This window comes from Meriones unguiculatus, chromosome 14 (genome assembly GCF_030254825.1).
Source record: "Meriones unguiculatus strain TT.TT164.6M chromosome 14, Bangor_MerUng_6.1, whole genome shotgun sequence".
Classification (NCBI taxonomy): domain Eukaryota; kingdom Metazoa; phylum Chordata; class Mammalia; order Rodentia; family Muridae; genus Meriones; species Meriones unguiculatus.
Window position 1 is genome coordinate 62,377,836 of NC_083361.1, and position 24,631 is coordinate 62,402,466.

The following is a 24,631-nucleotide window of genomic DNA, read 5'->3' on the forward strand; positions in this document are numbered from 1 at the left end:
CCCTATCTTGTTCCCTATTTTCTCCCTCTTCCAATGTTCATCCCTTTCTGAATAAGGATTGAGCATCTTACCCAGGGTCCTCCTTCTTCCTTAGCTTCTTCAGGTATACAGATTTTAGAATGATTATCCTATATTATATGTCTAATATCCACTTTTACGTGAGTATATACCATATGTGTCTTTCTGCTTCTAGGATAACTCACTCAGGATGATCTTTTCTAGATCCCACTGCAAATTTCATTATTTCCTTGTTTTTAATTGCTGAGTAGCATTCCATTTCATAAATGTACCACAATTTCTGTATCCATTCTTCAACTGAGGGACATCTGGGTTCTTTTCAGCTTCTGGATATTACAAATAAAGCTGCTACAAATATGGTTGAGCAAATGTCCTTGTTGTATACTTGAGCATATTTTGGATATATGCCTAGGAGTGGTATTGCTAGATCTTGAGGTAGCACTATTCCTAATTGTCTGAGAAATCACCAGATTAATTTCCAAAGTGGTTATACAAGTTTACATTCCCACCAGCAATGGAGGATGGTTCCCCTTTCTCCACATCCTCTCCAGCATGTATTGTCACTTGAGTTTCTGATTTTAGTCATTCTGATGGTGAAATCTCAGGGTCGTTTTGATTTGCATTTCCCTGATGACTAAGGATGTTGAGCATTTTTTTTGAGCATTTTTTTAAGTGTTTCTCTGCCATTTGATATTTCTCTATAGAGGATTCTCTGTTTAGCTCTGTACCCCGTTTTTTAATTGGGTTACTTGATTCGTTGCTGTTTAACTTCTTGAGTTCTTTATATATTCTGGCATATAAACTGGCTGGTGGATCAATGGAACTGAACAGAAGACCCAGAAATAAACCCACACACTTATGGACACCTGATTTTTGACAAAGATGCCAAAACCATACAATGGAAAAAAAGTAGCACTTTCAACAAAAGGTGCTGGTCTAACTGGATGTCTACATGTAGAAAAATGCAAATAGACCCATAGTTATCACCCTGCACAGAACTAAGGTCCAAGTGGATCGAAGACCTCAACATAAAACCAGACACACTAAGCCTGTTAGAAGAAAAAAAATGGGGAAACTGTCTTTTATGCAACATAATTTCTCATACAACATATCCAGCTGCTAAATTCTACTCTACCCCCAGGAACTTGGATTCATGGAGTTTTCATCATCATGGTTGATTTGTTTGAACTATATAGTTTCTCGGGCCCCTCAGTTGTGGGACAAGGTACCAGCAAATTGCTGGTTCTTGCGTGCTTCAGTCCTGAGTGATACCTCTTCCACCTGAAGCTGGTTATGGTGCACAAGCTGGAAGCAGTGGGAGAGCAGAAGGAATGCTTGTCAACACTGGGTGTCTTTGCCACAAGCTTTGGAACAACAGGCTTCCTGTCTTTGGTGGTTTGAATAACAATGGCCTCCGTAGGTTCCTATCCTTAGATGCTTGGGGAGTGGCACTATTTGAAAGAATTAGGAGGTCTGGGTTGTTGGAGTAGGTGTGGCCTTGTTGGGGTAGGGTAACCTTATTGGTAGGCGTTGAGATTTCTAAAGGCTGAGTCCTGTGTCTCTTACTTCTGTTTGTGGGTCTGGATTGAGAACTCTCAGCTATCACATCTGCCTGTGTGTAGCCATACTCCCCATTATGAGGATAACAAACTAAACCTCTGAAACTCTAAGCAAACCCAATTAAATCCTTTCCTTTTATAAAAGTTGCTCTGTTCATGACGTCTCTTTACAGGAATAGAACATGGACTAAGGAAGTGCCCACTCACCTGTCTGGTTCTAATTCTGGTATCTTCGCATGTTTTCCTCTTCGATCGATCGTTCGATTGGTCGGGAGTCTTCTAATCCCTTAGCTAGAGACCGAGTGGCACAGTCAATGCTCTGGAAGCTGAGGTCAGGGAGGAGGCTCAGGCTGTGGGGGTGGGAGGTATTTCAGGGTGCTGCGTGTAGACATTGGGTACCTGGTTATGGGTGGTGCCCCTGTCCCTGGGGTTCAGAGCTATGTGTATAAGAACACATCTCCCAGTTTCCCAAAGGGGAGGCGGTCTGATGATCGGATTGTTCCTTTAAAGCTCTTAAACTGGTTTTCTCACTTTCAGCCTCTTCTTCATTCCTACATTCATGAGCACCTGGTAGCATCTTCCCTGCTGCCAGCCCCAGTGCTGACAAGTCAGTACTCTTCTATATGCTCCTTAACTCCCAAAGGCCTCTTCCTGTTTCCTCTCCCAGTCCTTATGTGCTATTGGATTTGTGTCATTTAAAAAACATTTTCATGGGGTTCCTGGTGAAAGCAGAGGTGAATGGATGTAGGCTGTTTTTTTCTTTCTCTTTCTTTAGACAGGAGGGTTAGTCCCACAGTGTTCAAAGTCTCTTATTGGCTCATACTTGGACTCTTACATACATATCATCATTCCAACCTGTTTTTAGTGAAATCTGGAGTGCTTTTCTCAACTATAATTTGGGAGACAAGAAAAGGACATTGTAATCCACCCTATATGTTTCTTCTTTGGCAGATGTGGTAAATACATTTGTTAGCTTGGGGTTACTTATGTACATGGCAGATTACGGGTAGTTCAAGAAAGCTTGGTAGAGCAGAATCATTGAGTGTCCAGAACAAAGCTCAAACATACCCTCAAAACCAGAAATGTTTCTGCTATGGACCTTTAGACCACGGCTTCTAGGAGAGGCACAGTGTCTCTTATTGTTTTGTGAGTTTGCTTAATATCCAGTTAAAACATGTGGGAATTATAAAAGATTCAACACCCAGAAACACACTGTAGCTTAGGTGTTATTTTGGAGAATATGACAGAATGAAGGATGACTTTTGGGGCATGGGAGAGACTCTTGGACAGTTTGCTGAGGTTGTAGTCTGAAGCAGACTTTTATAGCCTTTTTTTGGTCTCTGGTATAAATGGACCATTGTTTCTGTGTCTTCCAGAGGGTAGAAACCCAGAATGCTCTGGGCTTGGGGGTTATCTTCGAGATGCTGACAAATGTTTAGAAGGGTAGTCAGCCTTAGTTATCCACTACCCCTCCCCCCTTTTCCCTTTCCTTTCCTTTCTTTGCTTTTACTGGGCTGGGGATTGAACCCAGAACTTGATGTATATAAAGCAAGCACTTTATTGACTAGGCTGTATCTCCAGCCCCTCTAATATTGCTTTAAGTCTATGATAGATAGTTATTAGGCACGTTGGACTTATACCCACATAAACACTTATATGGTGAACATTTGACATTATCTAATCCCCATGTGACTTCATGCCACGGCTGTTGTGAGTTCAATCTCAGTGGTGGTTGTCCAGGGTCATGAAGAGGAGCCATGGGGCTATAGTTCCATTCCCTCCATGTTTCCTGTGTCTAGCACAACCAGGAGTGAAAGAGTCTAATCGAGCCCATGCTTTCCATGAAAAACACGATGTTAGTTCCAGAATAAAAGTCATAATTACTTTCAAAACTCTCTGTCAAAATTAGCAAAGTCTGTTACTGAGTCAAAAGCAGGCTGGGCTCCTGTTTGTGACCCAGGTGTTGTTCCTCAGGAGCCACTCACCTTCTTGCTAGCCTGGAGTACATGGAGTAGGGTAGGCTGGCCAGTCTCCACCCCACAAGCTGCAATTCCAAACATGAGTCACCACACTTGACTTTATTTATTTATTTAGTATTTATTTATTTTGAGTAGGGAGGTGTTGGGGATTGAACTCAGGACCTCAGACATGTGAGTCAAGTACTTTACCTATCTCTCCTGTCCCTCTTTTCCTTTAAATTATTTTATTTAAATGTTTACTTACGTGTACATGTGTGCGCCTCCCGCATTTGGGTAAGTGCCTTCAAAGGCAGAAGAGAGCCCTGGAGCTGCAATTACAGACAGGTGTGGGTGGTCTGACATAGGTGCAGGGAATTGAACTTGGGTCCTCTAGAAGAGCAACAAGAGCTCTTTACCACGGAGCCATCCCTCAAGCCACACCCATTCATTTTGAAGTATGTACCATGTTCCACACCCTTTACGTTAGTGGAGGAAGCTCTCCCTTAGAAACCTGTCACATACCCCTCGCCTCTACTGTCAAGGAGAATTAGGGTCTCTTGTTCCTATGGAAAACCTAGAGATTACAGTTAACTGGTGAGATCCTGACTGATGATATCCTGAAGGAGTAGGCCCTGATCCACAGGTCAAAGAAAGGTTTTCCCTGACCCCCCAAGCCAGAAGGAAAAATGAAGGGCAATGTTAATCAAACTCAGACATCTATGGAGCCACCATTTTTCTTCTCAGCAGCTCTTCCCTGTCCAGTTTGCCTCCCACTAGAAGGGGTAAGTAAGAGCCTTTCATCATCTGATAAAGACCGTGAGAAACCTGCTCTCTGTTGGCGGTCACTTCTGGACGACTGTGGCAGTTGCTAGAAGACTGATGACTAACAGATTTCTACCCCTAAAAGACATTTCAAAGGCTCAGGTTTGGAAAGCCAGAGGAGGCAAGGATAAGAAACAGTGGGTGAAGGATTTCACACTTCTTCCTCATCTTTTCTCAGCTCTGGACAAGGGATCCTTGACAGCAGAACAATCCAAAGGAGAATAAACGGAAGAAAGGAAAGCATATCCCAAAAGAAACACTTCCTCTTCTTCTTCTTTTTTTTTTTTTTTAGGAACACTTCTTAAAGTGGATGTGCATGAGAGAGAATATGCGATTAAAATAGAGATTGTCCTCTGTAGTAGACCAACACACACACACACACACACACAGCTTACAATTTCAAAGAAATGATAGATTTTTAATGTGTTTTGAACAAAACATCTCAATCCTATCGAATGGAAGTTACCTACACCCTGTTCAACTAGCTCTTTTGGACTTTGATAAATTGTCTGACTTGTCTTCCCCTTGTTTGCAGACGAGCCTGGAGTCCCTTTTCCTGTGCATACTCCATGACACTTCTTGGAGGGGGTCTTAGGCTCTACCGTGGCATAGCAGAAAGCCTGCAATTTTTTTTTTATGTTCATCATTGTGATTGTCTGTACCCTTCTGCTTGTGAGCACTGATTTACTATGTTTTTTTTTTTTAAGGTAGGTTTTAGGTAAAACACAAAGCTTTATTTTAAACACAGACTGTTGTCTTGTTTTTTACAAGATGAGTTCAATAAGGGAATAACTATGGAAAGACTTTATGTAGTGACATGGAAGTGTCTCATCCATTGTCCGTTGGTGGCCACTTGAATAGAATAGGCAGGGATACAGAGACTCAATGTCTGTGTTAAGTGCTTCTGGGTAGTTCCTCATGTCTGAGCTGTTGCTTTCCTTTGAGGTTTGAAACACTTCCCTCTGCACTAACACTAGTTAAAGGTGAAGTGACTAGAAGATGAGCCTCAGGGCATTCCTATCCTTGAGCTGCCCAACAAGAAAATGCTTTGGTGATACCTGAGATGAGCCAAGGACCAGTCATTCATTCTCTGGCCACTGTGCTGTATTAGATGGATGAGAAGTTTCCAAAGAAGATGTAAGTTAAGAAAGAAAATGTAGGGTGAAGTGGAAGAGGAGCGAATGGCAACCCTACATCTGAAGACTGGCTGTACTGAAGCTGAAAAAGAGTGGGCTCAGAGCTCAGAAATAGTGGAGGACTACCTGAGACAACCAAAGGGACTTGTCACTGGGCTGGCCCTGACTTTTGTATGGCTTTTATTCATGAATTTGAATTCTCATGTTAGACTGCAGGCAACGACTTAAGGTATCAATCTTTCTCTAACTCCAACTCTCTACTGGTGGGTAGAGTGGATGAGATAATCTGTTAGTATAGAAGAATCACACATGCTAGGAGAAGTAAAACAAACAAACATGCATCCTTTCATCAACTATCTTATCAACTATTTGTAAAGGTATAATGCCTTTATTTATATGTGGTCATATTTTTGCTTGTTATGTGACTAGAATCAAAGGTCTTATGTAAACCTAGGAAGCAAATCCTGATCAATAAGGACTAGCAAAAAGGGATGAGATTGGAGGGAGTCATGGAGTACAGCCACAGGTGAGGGGGACCCAGGAGCACAGGTGCACACTCATTGTAAAGAATGCAGCTAGAGTTGCCCTGAGTAGCCCCCATCCACCCTGTACCAGTTAGAGAAAGCAAAGTCCTTCTTAGAAATCTATGGAGTACCTGTTACTTTTCCTCCCAGATTTCCCCCTATACAGTTGATTCCTATGAGAAGACCAAATAACCTCAATCTTTCAGAAAAAAGACCAAGAAAAATTGATGAGTACATCAACAGACTATGCAACTGACAATAGTCCTAACAAATTGCAGCATTTCCTTAAAGACAAGCCTGGAGACTGATACTACAAGAAAAAGAGCTGCAAGCAAACCCAGGGAGGTAATATGCGGCATTAAAAATCACTCTGGCTGCACCTTGAAGAAAGGTGGATTAGAAGGAGGACAAGGACAGGAGGGACAGGCTCAGGAAAAAAAATGTGCAGAGAATAAAGATCTCATGCATGTCGCATAGGCACTGTGCGTCTCTCCATTTTGGTATAGCCGAGATATGAGTCCATATGGGGTCATATGAGTCCATGTGACCCCACCTGGGCATCATCAAAGTCCACAGGAGAGAATATACAGGTGGGAGCAAGGTTAACTCCCTTGATAACTTTTGGAAATTGGTGGGAATTAGCACCAGTGTGATAGCTGGCTGCTTGATTGATTTTCTGGCCCATTACTTCTGCTGACGAGGCTAGAGGCTTCCCAAAGGGATCAGGCTAGAGAGTCTAGGTCCAACAAGCAAAGCCCCACTTGATCTTCCCAGCCAATTACACCTATCAGCTCTTCTGTGAATCTTTCTCTGAATGCTCTTAGTTGCTTAGACTGAAATTTTCTTTTTATTTCATTCTGCCATCCTTTGTGTATCAGTGCTCCTCCTGTTAGATTTGAACCTTTCTGAGGCTGGAACTATGTGTTCGTACTCCTCAGAGACAGCCTTAGTTCATTGCTGCCTGTCAGTGAGATACACAAACTTGGATGAACGAGAGTAGATAGTCTAGCACACATAGAGACTCATTCTTGCCCTAGTTGGTTCACTGCTATTTGTGGTTAGTCCAGAACTCCATATCTGGAAGGGTGCCTGATCTTAGGGGTCGAGGATGAACATCGGATTGTCCCAGCTTTCTCTCTTTCTTTGTGGACCATGTGTGTGCAAAAGAAAGGAGCGCTGTTTTCAAGAACACGTAAATCCAATCCTTTCTTTCCATATTCTCCCTCTCTGGCTCTCTCTCCTCCTTCAACATCTCTCATAGTGCTGTACCAGTTTCTCTCACCCACTCCAGCCACTGGGCAGTGAACCTTGCAAAAGCAAGGACCCAGTGTCTGTGTACTATGCCATCCAGTGGCCATTCATTAAAGAGATTTCTAGACTGAACAGTTTTGTCCTATTAAACTTATATGTTGAACATCTAATTCCAGTACAATTATATCAGGGGGTGGGGCCTTTGAAGGGTCATTATGTCACCTAAGGATACCTTTCTGATGAGATTAGTATCCTTATAAAATGACATGTGAAAGCCCATTTTTTTCTCAATTTTCTCTCTGCTATATAAGGGTGTAACAGAGTGGTATGCTACTCAGCTTCCCATTGCTGTGAAAAAATACTCAAGGTAAATCAACTTTGAGGAGAAAAGGCTTCTTTTTGGCTTATGATTTCAAGGTTTCAATCCATAGATAGCTAACAGGGAGAGAGAGAAGAGAGACACACAGAGAGAGACAGAGAGCACTAAGGGGGAAACTGGGATTGGTGTGGGCTTTTGACACCTCTCCACCAACAAGGCCACACCTCCTAATCTTCCCAAATAGTTCCACCAACTGGAGGCCAAGTATTCAGACATATTAGCCTATGGGGCCTGTCTTATTTAAACCACCATAGCACGTTAAGCTCCAGATCCACAAACAACCTATTCCTGATGCCAGTCTTCATAATCTAGAAACTTCAACTCTGAATAATGCTGCACCAGGAAACAAACCTTCACCATAGAAGAGCTTACGGGGCTTTAAGATCCAAACACAACAGACAGCCATATACAAACCGGAAAGCGGGTCTTTAAGATGTGCTAGATATGCTTGTGTCTTGATTTTGGGCTTTCTAGTCTCTAGAACCTTGAGGAGTCAATGTTCCAGCTGTCAAGTCTAGACATTTGTTTTATTTGCGTATTCGCTTTAGCATGCTGAATGGACTCAAATGAAGATGAGGGCATGTGTGGGTTTCAGTTGCTGGGTAGATCAGGGAGGCAGAGATCAGCAACAAAAGAATATGCCTCGCCATGATATCATCATACATATATACCGTTATACTCTGTTTTCATTTGTGCTCCCTGCATATGGTACCTGTGCCCTCTGGCCCATCTGACTGATCTCTTTCTTCCTTCCTCCACATATTCCATCCATCTGCTGTCTTGTCATTCATCTTATGCATTCCTAGGAGAGAATTTCAAATGAAGTCTGATCCCCACTCTGCTCCTTACTAGTCATATGATGAGTTATGTGCTGTGACCCTCACTCCTGCAATGAGGTTAGATAGAATGACCTCAGAGGGCTGGTGGAGGAAAGAGCCAACCTAGTCAAAGTGTCTGTCACAGTCAGTGGGAGCACTGAGGGGGCCCACAAAGCCATTTGGAAAAAAACGAACCTTTTCTGGACCGTCAGGGGTACTGCCATGAAATTAGAGCTGTTTTCTGTCAGAGTACTATCATCCTAAGCACAGTTCTTGAGGAGATGGTGTTTTGTTCAGGTAACTGAGGCCTACGAGCCCACCTGTTGAGTGGCCAAAAGAAACGATTACAGGAACCTGGGAAGAATTCATTCCTTCACTTGTTTATTTATTTAAATTGTGCAAGTGCTGCATGCCAAGCCCTACTCACTTGCCTCAATCACAGTGGATCTAGAGAACACAGAGCGTGACCTTGGGCCTGAGAGAGGAGCCCAGAGAAGAAGAACGTGAGTTCCTTTGTATGCGCCGCTTTCAGCGGGTACTATGGCTTAAATGTTTGCCCCACCGTTTGTAAGTTGGAAACTCAATTCCTAGAGCAGCAGTACTAGGAGGTGAAGTTTAATAAGCAATGATTATATTACACTGTGCCCTTTGAGTGGTTGCATGCCAATGTCATGGAAGTGGGTTAGTTATGCAAAGGTTGTTTTTGTTGTTATGAAAACAGGCCCATCTTTCCTGCCTGCTGCCATCATTTTATCATTTCATCCTCTGCTGAGGACAACACAGCAGAAGGGTCCTTTTTAGACTTTTGAGTGCTTGTACCTTAGACTGTCTAGACCACAGAACTATAGGTGTGTGTGTGTGTATGTGTGTGTGTGTGTGTGTGTGTGTGTGTGTGCGCACGTGTGTGTGTGTGTGTGTGTGTGCGCACGTGTGTGTGTGTGTGTGCGTGTGCGTGTGTACCTCTGTTATTTATATACTACCCAGTCTCAAGTACTCTATGATAGTAGCACAGAAGTGGTTGACAATGACTCAAGAATGAAGAGGCCCTATTCTGGTACAGTTGCAAAACTGACCAAGCTAGGCAGATTTTCTTCTTTTCAGTTTACTGATGAGGTAACAGAGCAAGAAGGGAGAGGCTGCACCCAGGCTTGGGCCATCTGAGATTCTCTGTTTTCCCTGGTACTGCAAAGGAGAACTGGAGAAGAACAGTTCCTTGCTGTGACCCATCCTCAGAAATACCTAGTTTTGAAGAAAGCTGTTGGAGCTAAAGTCCTGATCGAGACATCTGCCTGTTTTTCTCATTTCCTGTCTTCTGCCATGTTGGTTTCAGGGCTTGTTTCCAGGCTGGTAGGCTCAGAGACTCTTCCGAATTTTTCCAGCAGTCTGGTGCTTGCCCAACCATTCCTCATCTTATCCCAATACCCTGAGCCAAATGGCCATTGTCCATGGAGGAAAATGGGAAGAAGATGTCCAGCGCTTCTTGCTAAGTTCAACAGGAAGCAGCTATAGCCCCAAACTGAGTGAGGCCTGTGCAGTTAGACACTGACTGTCACTGACACTATTACACTCAAGAGAATCTCTACTTGGTGGGCCTGGCTCAACAGCCAGGGGTGGGAGGGTCTGGAAGCTGAGACTGGGGTAGGAACAAGACTTTGGGAACCAGCTGCATCATTCCCTGGAAGAGGCTGATGCAGCCCTGGGGCCCTAAGAAAGCTTAGGGGCTCCCCCTGCATTACTCTGGGATCATGGTAACTTAGGTTTAAACTAGAGTTCAACTTCTTCCTAGGGCTTTGGCCTTGGGAAAGTCAACCAACTTCTTTGCCTCAGTTTCTTTGTCAGGGGAACTGGGAAAACAACAAGCTAGAAACTGGGAAAATAGTTCTCAGAAATCAGAGGGTTAGTGTATGGGATACACCATTTAGTCAGTAACTGTCACCTACTCCTGATCCCCGGCTACTCCTTCAGTTTCCAATCACCCTAGAGCACTTCTCTGCCTGCCTCAGATATGATTTGAGGCAGTCATTCACCAGGTATCAGTCCTGACACACTGTCAGTGACACTTCTCTTTCTTGGGCCTCTCAATGCTCTCCTAATTGAATTTGTAATCTGTACACACACACACACACACACGCTACACAGAACATCTGCTATGGGTCAACGATGTGTCCATGCAAAACAAGAGAGAGGAAAGCGACTTCCTTCTCCGGGCATTTCTATCATAGAAACACAACAGAGGGACTTTCTGGTAACCTGCCCCATGGTTCAAAACACCCAAACATCCCTTCTGCTCCCTAACTTCCTATCTACAGGGCCTGGGGGGATATGCGAACTATCTGATGCCACTCTAGGTCCTTGGATTGCAGAATGGATCATGGCTGCAAGGATCCTTCCAGGGCTCAGAGAGGTGGCTCCAGACTAACTTCCCAGAAAGGACTTTATCATACCTTGCTGAGCATGTGCATTCTGACTCTATAGCCCACTGCATAGTGGGAAGTGCCAAAGCAGAACAGAGCCTCTGGAGAGTCTGAGTGGCACAGTAGCATGTGAGAAAGTGGGAGTGATTTCTTCTCCTCTTGAGAGAATCCTGGCATTTTTTTCCCCTAAAGGTAGGCTTTAATGTTCCCTGTTCCAGGGATCAGTTGGGTTCATGTCTTTTTTCTTTTTTTTTTCCAATGCAGTTTATTCAGGAACCTTGAACAATCATCGGACCCTGGGGAAAGCCAGCCCACAGCTTAAATAGCCTCTGGGTAGCCAATCCCAGCGTGCCACGTGGGCAATGCAGATAGGTCCACATACATGGAAGCAAGCCAGATCCTCAGCCTTAGCCAAATGTGGAGTTGTTTGTGACAGAGAGCACTCACCATCGGGAAGGTGGAAGGCGGAAACCAGCTCCATCTTTAAGGCGCGGCATTACGCAGCTCTCTACAGTTCCCCCTTTTTGTTTTAGACGCATCAGGCAAGAGTAGAGGTCTGATCTCTGATATTAGAAATAAATTGGGACTTTGTACCTGTTCATTTAGGTGTCATCCACCCAAAGAGCATCAGACCCGTCCGATACCTTTTTCTCAGAGGCGGAACCTGGGGCATCAACCCGCATGCAATCAGAATTGCTCTTCTCTGGGTCGAAAGTGGCTGACCCTGAGTGCAGTGCTTAGCCTCGCATCCTGAGCATAACATTTTAGCTTTTTATGGTAGCCAACCATGCTTGGGGAGACTGTCCTGCTTCAATGGCTGTAAAGGCCTGAATGATCATGGCTGCATTACGCTGTTGTGAGAATCTAATCTTGCATATACACCACAGGCAAACCAAGGAGACCAACACCAGAAGGCCTGCTAACGCTCCCATGCCCGCCCATTCCTTCAGATGATCCATGGCTGCAGCAATCCATGGTGATAATCCTGTGGCTAGTCCTGCATCCACTCTGGTAGAATTTACTGTGATAATGTCCAGTCTCAGCTGCTCCATCGTAGTATCGAATTCTCCAGTCCAATTACCTAAAATATAGCTCGACAATTGTTTAGACAGATTTGCAGCACAGGAAAAATTCTCATGTTGTATGCTAGTGACACAAAGTCCAGCATACTTTCATTGACAGCCCGGTTGAGCCATTTGCCATAGGGTATCAATTTGCTCCTGCACGAGGTCAATCCTCTGATTGAACACCATCAAGCCTCCTTTTAGTTGAGCATTAATTCCTTTTTGTACATCTAAGGCATGAGCTACATTGGCTAAAAGATTATTCAGGGTCTGAGCAGGCTGCACAGGATGACTCATGGCTAATGCCATGGTGGTAGCTCCAACAGCCGCCAATGAGATGGCAGTAACAGTGGCGGCTGTAGTTCCAAGATCCCTTTTCTGTCTGAAGAGAGTCATAGTGTGAGGGGCATCAACGGGCATAGGCACCCAGCGAGGCATGCGAGTAACCAGGGCATACCTAAATTCACTAGCATTCCAGCATTGGGCAAAAAAGCAAGTATCATCACCACAATTACTTGGCTCTATCTGGCTAATAATGAATAAAAATGAGGGATATAAACAAACAGGTGTGGGCTTATAGGAAATATTATGAGAAGCCTTAACCCCCTCGTTGGAACATCTTGCATCAGTTCTAGAACTAGCAGTGGTGGTGTCCGAGGTCTGAGTAGGTTCAGGAGACCATTGCCCCCAGGGGCGAGACATGCTCCATGTAAATTGACTAACTCCATGTTTTGCTCCACTTTTGAAAGTCATTTAAGGTTCTTAAATTATTTCCCCCCCTTTTTAAAAAAATTTTCCTCAGTTACACTTTATTCATTCTGCATTCCCCTATAATCCCACCACTAAGATCAGAAAGGAGAGGAGAACCTCCCCTATCATGTCTTTTTTCAAAGCAGTAACACATCCATATGTCACATTCTGACTTCATGTGATTTTGTCTATACGACGGAGTCTGTGCCAAGCATAGTTCTAGTGGCTAGAGATCGCTCAGCGAAAGTACCAGTCAAGACCTTTGTCCTCACAGAGAGACAGGCTTTCCTACTGCAAGCACATTAATCCAAGCAGCAGGGGCTGGAAGGATGGCTCAGTGCTTCACAGACCTAGCACTCTTGCAGAGGACCTAGGTTTAATCCCTAGCACCCAAATTGTGACTCAGAAACATTTGTCACTCTAGTAACAGGAGCTCGGAGACTCTCTTCTGTCCTCCACAGGCACCAGGCACATACGTAATGCATAGACATGCAACACATACAGACAAAACACCCATAAACATTAAAAAAAAAAATCTGAGTAGTAGTAGCAGCAGCAGCAGCAGCAGCAGCAGCAGCAGCAGCAGCAGCAATAGAATGACCACATAAAATGCAGCCAAGCCTGAAACCAAGGAGGGAAAAAACTCAGAAACCAGAAGTAAAGGAAAGACCTCAAGCCAGGTGCCATGGAGATGCCATAGAAGAGTTCAGGAAGTGGCTCTGGGTAGTGGTTCCTGGTGAGGTTGTAACTGAGGGCTGCATAGAAACTTCTAGAAATGTCCAAACTACACCCCAGGGCTGGGGGAGTGGGAAGCATTGTCTATGAGAAACCCAATGCTTGCCTGTGGTTCTTGAGAGCCAAGGAATGGTTACACCTCAGCCAGAGACATGGGTTACTTCTGAGCTGAGCTACTTCCACCTTCAGGAGACAGACCTGTATGCCCCCTCTTTACACACACACACATACACACACACACCTAGAACATTCTAGAACAGTGGCAGACAATAAACAAGGGAACAATTAAATTAACATATGTTTGCTCTCCTTCATGTTTAGTTGTTATTTTTATCAAGCACAAGTTATAAATTAGTGTTTATCACAGGTTGGCATGTATAGAAAAACTAGGACATCTGGGGTTTGACACTGTCTGTGACTTCAGGCATCCACTGGAGGCATTGGCACGTGTCTCCCAGGGATATGAGCACACTGCCACGGTTTTTGAAGGCCACCTACCATGACAATGTGATATATGGTAGAAAGTGATTGGCTGAGAGAGACGAGGACTCCCCGGCACGTGACATCCAATTTCAGTCTTGAAAGCTGAGGAGGGGGCCCTGAGTAAGATGTAGCTTTCTGGGCAGAGGAAGCAGCAGATGCGGAAGCTCTGAGACCAGGATATTTTAGAAAAGTTATAGGAAAATAAAAAAAGGCTGGGCATCCCCAATAATGAGTCAGAGGGTAGGAGAGCTCAAGCGTTGTAGTGTGAGGCTTGATGTCTTCTTCTCAGGGTGGAGAGCCCAGTAGGTGTGATCAAGGCAGGGGCATGATTGGGCATTGGTAGAAGCCCGAACACTCAGAGCTGCACACATTTCCTTTGCTCTACGGCACGGTGCTCTCCTACTCTGCCGCACTACTCTTCCGCACTCCACTCCCTCATCCCGCACATCCTTGATTTGTATTTTCACAATGATGCCACAAAGGAGTCATTAGGTTCTTCTCTAACCCACAGTGGCCTAATTCATGTCCCTTGGCACTCGACTGGGACTTTGGTCACCTGCAACTCATCCCAAAGCTCTTGTGCAGACGTGATACTCAGGAGCACAGGACACAAACAAGCAGTTTATCCCACTTACAGTTGTTACGGTGACTTCTACTCTTAGCACACTTGGCCACTAGGCTGAGGATGGGTAATCCCAGTTTAGACAAACTGCATCACCTGTGTCATCCCCACAGCATCTAGTTTCTACTGATGATGCTGATGAACAGTGAACCCTTTACCAACTGGTCAGCAGCTTAAGTATTACCATCTCATCTAAGCAAGTGGAGCCAGATGGAAGGGTGTTTTCTTGCACCAGCCTTATTATTACATGAAAATCTGAAAGCCTCTCTGTGGTTGGAATACTAACAGCAGTTTTCCTACCTCTTGGATCTTCTTTTCTCAAAAATCCGATAAGAATTGGCTGCTCCTAGCTGGTTCTGCATTAGCTTCAAAGAAGCTTTTTTAAATTTGAAGCACTTTTCTTATGTAGAGCTTTTGGACCATTTTGTTGTTGTTGTTTTGACAGTTCTTGGAGTCCTTTTGGCAGGCCCATTTCTCTGCTAGGTTTCCTGCAGAAGAAGGTGCAATGGTTCAGGAAGTGATAAGGAAGAGGAGACAGGTCACAAGGCCCTTTAGTGTCCTGCTTGGATGACTCTACTGGGCTTTGGCTAAAGGCAACTGGAATGAGTAGACAAACCCTGCCTAGGGGCTGGATAGGCATCATGTGTGAAGATTTCCCAAGACTTGGGCTGCTGGGAATGAAAATTAAACAACTCTTAAAATGCCAAAAGGTAACTTATACTGTTTCTAGATGGTAACCATAAAAACCTCCCACTGTTGTGAATGGCCCATCACCAGGACAGAAGCCATCTATCTATCTATCTATCTATCTATCTATCTATCTATCTATCTATCTATCTATCTATCTATTTATTTATTGCCTCCCCGAGGGATGGTATTGAGTGGTTTGCCTCCCTATTTCCTTACTGCCATCTCACAGTGACCCAGGTTAGGATTCAGGTACCCAAAAGTAGGAGCTGTCTCTCAGCACCTGGGAGGGTTTTGGAGGAGGATTGTGAAAGGATGGGAATGAAGATGGCAAAGGATGACATCCAGAAGTGATGGTGAGAGACAGGGTGGGGGTGAGCTGCTGGTGTCATTGGAGATGCTATTAAGGGCATTTATGAGGCAGCATTCATGTCTGGAGTCCCATCTGACTGCCATCAATAAGTGTCTCTGTTCCATTCTGGAAGGGGAGCCTTAATTAGGCATGAAGAGATTTATCAAACAGCAGCCTCTTGGAGCCGTCAGTCTCTCTGCCATCTGGACGGATGGCTTCCCATCCTGCAACAAGAGCAGTGGGAATGATGAATGAGGTCCCACAGCCCAACCCCTCCCCCCAGGGCCTGAGGAAACCCAAATGGCATTTGTCCTCCCCAGAAACAGTGAAAATCTGCCTGTGTTAATGGGCATGTATGTCGAAGTTCATGATAATGTCTGCCCTAGGAAGATGAGACACTGACCTGGGGCAGCCAAGCCCACATCAAGCTAAAGTCAATTTTTAGTTTACACTGAGTGCTCCAACCACATGGATTTATAGAAAAAGCCCCGGGGTAAGGGTACAACTTTGGTGAAAATCCCATGCAAGGCCTTTGCCTCAGTTTAATGACCTATTTATTTTGCTTTGGCCCCAACCCACATGACTTTTTGGAAGGTTCTTTTGACATGACAGATGCAAAATGGCTTCGCTCACTATAAAAAGTCTCTAGAGACGTCCAGGATTTAAGACAACAAACATTTATTGAGCAACTGTTGTGTGCTACGCACCACACCTAGTGCTGTGATGGATACAGATGAGCAAAACAGTGCCTGCCCTTGGCAAGCTTATAGTCTAAGAACAGACACAGGACAAGTGCACAGGTAGCTATAATACAAGGCAGAATATGGTAAGTGCCATGAGAAAGATACAAATAAAGTGCTGCGGTGGTTCCGTGGAGGGAGAGATCCCAGCCTTGGTGGATCAGGGAGGGCTTCATGGAGGATGTGGTCTCTGCATGGGCCTTGGAAGAAACTCAAGAATGGTCCAGAAGATGAGAGCTGCAGGGCCAAAGGTGCAGAGCCAGGAAACATGGCTCCCTTTTCCAGTGGTGACAACTCTTCTGCATTGGCCGGTGCAGGGTAGGAAAGGACCTGACTGGGTGCTCTGTAATGTCAGAATAAAGACAGGAACTTTTTTTTTTTTTCCTGTGGGCCAGGGGATCTTATCAAGGTTTGTGAAGAACTGGAGTTACATACCATTGTGCATGCTCAGGGAGGTCTGGGGGAGGACACCACTACTGAGGGGTCTATGGGGCAAGTGGAGGCGAGGTTGGGACGAGTTGGAAAGAGTAATGAGGGGATACATGGAAGAGTCGGTGGTCATCTCAGGGTCCCAGACTGTGTTGAAAGAATCATTGGTGTTCCAGTGGGAAAACAGGGGATCGTGCAGGGAAGACAGAATGTCTACTTAGCTTCAGATGCCAGAGCAGATAGAGTGTGTTTAACAAGCGGCGTGTCATCCTGGAACTGGAGCTTCCTGTGGAGCTAAGAAGCCAAGGGGAGTGGAGGGTGTTCTTTGGGTGGTGGTAGTTAGGTCTGAAGGAAAGCATGGAACTGCTAATGCAGTGTGTACAGGCCTTCGGGGAGGACCTTGTTGGAAGGAATGGCTACTTGGTGGTACAGGGAGAGAAGAAGTGGAAATGGGCAGCTCTTCCTTGGCTCCCTTTTCAGCTCAAGGTAGGAATGCCAATAAATAACTCATAAATACATAAATAAATATATAAATAAATGGTCATGGAGATTGGGGCGGGAGGGGTAGAATCTTAAGAACATAGTATCATGCCCAGGAGAATTGAGCTTTGCAATGAGACAGGCCTTTCAAATTAGCACATGGAAGGTGTTGAGATGCTGGTCCCGGGAATGGGCTAGGAAGACACACTAAGATGTGGTCCAGGGTATTATAGGTGGCAAAAGGGCTTGGAGACCCTTCCTAGGTCTGGTAGTGGAGGAGTTAAGTAGAGAGGTTATAGGAATCAGGGTGGATGTAAGAGAAGCAATGAAGAGACTGAGGGTGTGAGAGGGGAAAACTCCCTGGCTACAGGAGGGACCCCGTTTACTCAGGAATGGGAGAATGAAGGTTAAGTGGGAGGGAGAGGCCAAGGTCTCATGTCAAATGCCCTTCTCTCCTTTTTTGGTAACGGCAGAGACTGAGGGTGGGGTCACTGGGGGCACAAAGTAAATGGAAGTCTGGGAGGCTTAGGTAGGTGGCCTGAGGAGGTGACTGATGGCCAATAGTAGAGGAGACTGGCTGAGGCTGATGAGATGCTGTGGCTGACTGTGGCTGCTATCAGGTTAGGAGTGCATGCTGTGCCTCCCTGACCAGGGCCAAGGGCAACCAGCTTATGTTAAAAGGCTTCAGTAAAACCCAGCCCCAACTGAATTCCCAGTAGTCTGTCTGGAGAAGAACAAGGAGAGGAAAAGCTAAGGCCCACACAGTTTCTGTTGTTACATGCCCAGGGCCTGCTGAGTTAGGGAAAGGGCAAACATGGGTGGTCCTGGGACCTCTGCCCTTTCCCCATCAGGTTACAGCCCATGTAAGTCCAGTTAGACAACTGATCCTTTAACTCCTCTGCAGGGAGAGGATGCTGGGTGGAGCTCAGGGTTACCTCTGGAACCTGACCTCTGGGTTCCTTCATGATTCCACATGGAATGCTCTGACATCCAAGAGCTTTGCTAATGCAAGGCCCTGCTGGCAACTGTCCCTCTTCCTCCTGGGCACTGCAAACTTCAGAAATTAAATGTCTTCTAGAGCCTTTGAGAGCCTTAAGATGAAAGGCTCTGGAGACATGTAAAATATGATGCTAATTATTTCCACTGCTCATGAGGAGGCTGAACCATTCAGCTCCCAGGGAGGCTGTTAGGGCTGTTGCTTTTTTAAATATTCATTTTGTGATGCAAGTCCCAAATCCCAAGCTTCATACTGCAACAAGAACAAAGGGAAACGCAGAGAGGTACAATCCGCATGTTGGTTTGGGGCCGGAGGAACTGTACACAGGGTTAATGGTTCTAGGGTGTCCCTCCATTGTCTCTGCTCACTTCCCATCAGCCATTAACTTAGAGCAAATGTCGTGTTCTGAATGGCTGTTGATTAATTACGTCAGGCCTCATATGCTTGGGAGCAGATCTTGATTACTTTTCTTAACTCTCTTCACCTTCAAGATAATAGTCTGTTTTTTTTTTTTTAACACTTATCTTTCAAGTATGTTTTAAAACACCATTGTTTATCAGGCAAGGGACTGCATCTAACACAGCAAGCTGGCTAAGGCTTTACTGTGAGTGACCCCTAAGTTGTTGGCATTGAGCCCAGACTTTCCCTGGAGATTATGTCCAGTGTTTGGAACTGTGTTTGGCTTTGGGCTTTTATAAGAAAAACAAGTCTTAAGTGGGAATCTTAATGGGGCTGGGGGGAAGGCTTTTGCAAAAACTCTGCAGCCATTGCTGGAGTAGGGGGGTGAGGGTGGGCGGGTGTGTAGGGTGGACACTGGGACCTCTCACGGAAGAGCTGAAAATCTCCATGGTGGAGCTTGGTGTGGGCAGGCATGACTGTCAAGATGGGAAAGTGACAAGGTGACGCGGACACAGCAGGCTGGCTGCAGGGGACCGTCAGCGTGCAGGATGCGAAAGTAAACAGAGTGACCGCAGAGATCCAGAGCTGGATGTTCACAGTCATCCAGGTGTCCGGCTCTGGGGGCTCTGTGAGGTGCCTAGAAAAGCAATTGTATATGTTTTGAACAGAATGATTCCTATCGTGACTGCGCCCTTTCATGCATTTGCTGTGTCTTTCTGGTTGGTGGTAGATGGGACATTGGAGTCCCCTCGTGTGACGTTCTGAGAGGAACGGGATGAAAGCTAACCTGGAAGTTGAAGTTCTAGGAGCACTCCTTCCTCAGTGGGCCTCATCCAACAAAATGACTGTATTTTGGACAACTCTTTTGTCCTTTTCTGAGGCGGAGCAAACTCCTTGAGGATCTCAAGTTTCTGAAACCATGATTTACAACAATCTACCTCTTTAGGGCCATCTGCGGTTCCACCCTACTAAGTCCTGGGTGGTACTTATCTAGCCAGAATATGGGGCTGTCCACTGAGTTTTCTCCATAGCTGTGAAGGTCTGTCAGGGACACAGGTGCCATCTGTGCTTGCCCGTTGGGCACTTGCACTCTCAAGTTCATGAATAAGGCCCTCAGCTCTGCTGTGACCGCTGCTGCTTGGTTTCCTTGTGCCTCTTTGCCCAGCGGAACTCTCCAAGTCTCTCCTCCAGGAAACTGCACCTCTTCAGACTGGTCCAAGCTGTTCTCTCTGGGTCTGAGCTACCCAGAATCCACACATCACTCAGAGGTTCGGGGAAGCTGACAACAGGTGGCTCTCCATTCATCCATGAGCCCAAAGATCCATCCAGCCCAGGAGGCGGGTTGTCATCCAAAGTCACGGGACTGGCTTCTTTGCATGTCAAGTCCTTCTGCCCCCAAAGATGGACCGAGTCTCCATTTGGTCCAGGTGGGTTCTCCACACCTTCTTCCTGTGGCTTATCTGCCTAATGCTAGATGAACACCACACAGTTATAAATACTCAGGTCAATATATATATGCAGGAATAGATATATATATTCTGGTCACTGTTTTACACTTTAACAAAGAAAACCACTAGCCTGCTTGTTCTATGTTTGTGCCACCCCGACTCCCATCTGCCTGTGGTGTAGCTGGCAGGAAAGTGAGCCACTGAGTCCCATGGGCTTGCCCTCCTTACGTAGCCCCATCACACTGGCCGACAGTCAGTTTCAATGCCCCCTGCTCATGTAGGCTCTTGAGGGCCTTGAATTCCAAGGGCATGGTGTGGGGGCTAGCCTGGGAGGTATAGCCATACTTGAGGCTGTCATAATAGTGGTACTTGACGGGGTTCTGATTCTGATCCAGTGGAAAGGGCCAGAAGCCATAGAGGTAGATTTGATTGCAGAAACGTGTGGCCAGGGTGTACATCAAGAGGCCAGTGGTTGGTCTTTTGATGTGGACTTTGTTGGTCAGCCAATATCTGGATAAGAAACAACAAAAAAAGGAAGTTAAAAAAGAAACAATAAGGTCTGGGAAGATGGCTCAGTAGGTAAAATGCCTGCTTTGCAAGCGTGAGAACCTGTTTGGACCCCTGAGCACCCAGGCAAAAGCTAGGTGTGCTGGAGTATACCTGTAACCCTACTGTGTAACCAGTGGAAACAGGAGGACTTCTGGAGCTTGCTGGCCAGCCAGCCCAGCCCATCAGTGAGCTCTGGGGTGAGCAAGAGACTATATCTAAAAAGAAGAAAAAGAGCAAAGATGCCTAATATCAACCTCTGGCTGCCACACGTACAGGTAAGCACGTATGTACGCATGTACAGAAACAATGAAGAAATGGGCTTGTGGATACTTCTCTCCAAGAAGAAAGAAATGTTATTCTTTCCGGCAGCCCACCTCCTGCCACTCCAAGAACCAATCAAGTCATAGAGCCAAGGGTTCCTCCTCAGAAGTCTGACAACCACCACTGATGAAGCACCCAGACTACACCTTGAATTGGTGCTCTCCTGTGCAGGAGTCAACGAGGTCTGGGGTGCCAACATGAGAACCGGAAGCCCAGTGGGAAGGAACAGTGCCTTGCCTTGAGCTCAGACCCACTGACAACGGAAGCTGGGTTATCAGTTTTCTGTAATGGGCTGGATGATAAATATTTTTAGCTTTGCAACCATGTGGATTCAGTCATTACTATGCTAAGTCAGAGCATGAATGAGCCACCACCGATACACATAGATGTATCCAGGCTTGGCCCTGACTCCTCTTAAGGCATGTTTTCTTGCACCGTACCTGATGCCTTACAGACAGTCCCATCGGTCTTTTCCACTTAAGCTCACAGAGGTATACTTCTTTCCTATCAGCACTGCCCTCTGAGGCAGAAGACCTCTGACCATGCTTCTAACTTCTCTACAGAGCCAAGGGGCTCTGCACCGTGGTCTGGGCTGGAAGGCTGGATTCTGTCTATAGGTTTCTTTCAAAGATCCGCCACTCCATCTTATTTTCCACCTTGAGTAGGAAGTCAGTATTTCTTGCCTTTAGGACTCTGTCAAAGAGTGATGGGAGGAAACCAAGAGGAGTGCAGAAAGCCAGGGTGTTGGGTGAGGCATCCTGGGTGAGCGGGGTACTATGCGTTTCTGTGTCCCTTAGCCAGAACTACAGCATGGAAGGGGGAATCTGCACTCCAGATGAAGAACCATGCCCAGAGGATGGAGGTAATAATTCTGGTGGTTTTGTTGTTAGCTTCTAGTGTCTTCCAGAAAGTCACTTCTTGCTGATGGACCTCATTTTTCACACTGATGAGTAATCAGGACACCTCCAGGTTTCAACATTCATGGAGAAATGTCTCTACACAGGAGAGACCTTCTGTTTGCTATCATTCTCTCTTCCTACTGCATGGATCTGGAGCTCACTCTGAGTGGCCCCTGCCTCTTTATTTGCAGTTAAAGCTCCACCTGCCCCCGGCTGAATGACTTTGATAGCCAGGCTTCTGTAACAATGCAAAGGCAGAACTGCTGACTGCTAAGCTGGCCCCGTGTGTCTCTAAACCAGGCGCAGACCACGATTTCCTGTCTATACACAAGCAGCCTTCATGGGACTGTATCTCCCTGGCTTCCCCTTGGCACCCTTCCACTGCAGACCAGCCCAGTTTTTGATGGCCTTTCACATACAACCTTACCTTCGGCTGGGCCAGTTAAATTCATGATGGAAGCAGAACACCAGAGCAAAACCTTTACCTATTCTTGAAAGGTAAGACTCTGTGTGTGTGTGTGTGTGTGTGTGTGTGTGTATGTGTGTGTGTTCTTCACAGTGATTTTAGCTGGCAGGGAGTGGAGAGGAGGGGAAGGCTTCCTAGAAGCTCAAGAAACCCCTTCATTGTTCACGATGGCTTTTTCTGAAGCTCAAAAAGGAAACCCGAAAGATTCCAGAGCCAGCCCTAGAGCATATCCTTGCTTTTTTATTTGGAGGGAGCTTTAACTGATGAATATGATGAGGTTACAGATACCTAATAACCCACGTAATTACAGTAAAAATCTATAATATTTGCAGTGTTTGATTAAACAAAAGGTATTTTGAGGACCCCTACAATCCACCTCTCCAACACAACTATCTGTCTGGTGTGATTTGCATGTCACTTTGGACTTGAGATAGGAAGCTGTGGGCCTAGATGGCCACAGCCAGGCCTATGACACTCCCAAGCACAGCGGGACCTGGGATTGTCCTTTGGACAACCATGGTTGTTCTGTATGTCTGTCACTTGGAGAGCCTCTTCCTCCTGTCTCTTCTTATTTTATCCTGTCTGAATCTAGAAACTGCCTGGCACCTGGATTTTCCAACAGGGAATCAGACGGACTTACAAAGACTTGGAGCTGTGGGCCTAGGTAGATGGCGTTCTGTGTCTTCTCTGCTCCCCATAATGCAAATGGGTCTGAAACTCTTAAGGGGCTTCCTCCTGGGTCTTCTGGAACAGGAGGAGGGATGAGCCAGGCTGAATTCACATAGGACCTATACCACATAGCCCTGGGCAAATATAGTTCTGAATTGACGGGGTAGTGTTGTGGTTTGAGTGAAAATGGCCCCCGTAGACTCATAGGGAATGGCATTATTGGAGGTGTGGCCTTGTTGGAGGAAACATGTCACTGGAGTAGGGATGGGCTTTGAGGTTTCAGAAGCTCAAGCCAGGCCCAATGGCTCACTGTCTCTTTCTGCTGCCTGGGGATCTGGCTGTAGAGCTTTCAGCTACTTCAGCTACTTCTCCAGCACCATGTTTTCCTGCCTGTCACCATGCAATGTGATGATAATGGGCTAAAGCTCTGAACAGTAAGCCGGCCCCAATGAGATGTTTTTCTTTTAAAGAGTTGCTGCGGTCATGGTGTCTCTTCGCAGTAAGACGGGGTAGGTAGCATCAGCCAGTATTCCTGCAGATGAGAGAAATCCATGGGGGACATTCATGCTGGAGATTGTAAGTCAAGTGGGAAATTAATGCCACTATCCCAAGAATCCACAGAACACAAGTACTGATGTTACTTGGGTGTTTCTGAAAGGCTGTATTTTGTGAAGTTTCCTCCCAATTGCCCCACATTGTAATGCTGTTCTAAGCTCCTGAGAAGAATTACATGATTTGAAAGGTGCATCTTGTGCAACACTGAGAACGTTAGGAGACGCCTAGGGCCCACTTCCAGGTGCAGCCTGCACACTGAGATTCCTATAACATTCTCCAGTAACTCCTGCTCTGACTAGGAGACTGATCTACAAAAGAACCAGAATATGGGTTACATTTGAAGGGAAAAAGGGAACAGAGTGAACGTAGGAAAGATGAGAACTCAGCCAGTCCAGCAGGCTGGCACAGGTATAACGGGGTAAACAGAGGGTTGGGAGGTATATGAGGAAAAGCAATGTCCAGCCTCAGTGTTGTCACGTAATAGGAGCAGTGGTGACAATGGCATCTCCAGGAATGAGCGATTTTATTGTTGCTCTGTAATCTGACACTGAGATTGGATTTTTCATATAAATCCTCCAAAATTTAAAATGTTGGTAACTAGTTAAAATGTTTTTAGAACACTAAGGCTATTCAGTGGTAGAGTACTTGCTCAGCAGACACAAGGCTCTGGGTTCAGCTCCCATACTACCACAAATAAACTTAAAAAAAAATCACGCAAAAGCTTATTGAGTGAGTCAGACAGAATCAATCAGTCTGTGGTTAGAGTGCCAGCCTCCTGGATGGAACTTGTCTTCCTCTTTCAGTGAACAGAGGCAAACACAGTGAACTGGGGAGATTTTTTTTTTTTCCCTGAGAAGAAGCAGATTCATATGCCTAGGATTAGACAGAGTATGTATATACAATGTGTGTTTTCCAATCTTGGCCTCTGGGGCATCTTTCACCCTGTGGTGATTCTGTTCGGGTCACGGTTGGGTGACCTGGGGTCAGGGTTGGGTGACATGGTTGTTGCTACAACAACTGTCATCCAGAGACCAGCAAGTTACAGCTGATGCTGTCTGGGGACATTCGAGGCACTGGTGGTATCCTGCTTGTAGACTCTCTGTTGCT

At 45.7% G+C, this 24,631-nt stretch overlaps 1 protein-coding gene across 1 annotated transcript in view; it reads right to left on the bottom strand.

Moving 5' to 3' along the window:
- Positions 1-16,253: 16,253 nt before the first annotated feature.
- Positions 16,254-24,631, bottom strand: part of St8sia2 (ST8 alpha-N-acetyl-neuraminide alpha-2,8-sialyltransferase 2) — a 71,357-nt gene continuing 62,979 nt past the window's right edge. Inside the window, exon 6 of the mRNA XM_021645749.2 lies at positions 16,254-20,575. Within this exon, the coding sequence (XP_021501424.1) occupies positions 20,290-20,575 (286 nt within the window). The 3' untranslated portion in view covers positions 16,254-20,289. The remainder of the gene's footprint in view (positions 20,576-24,631) is intronic.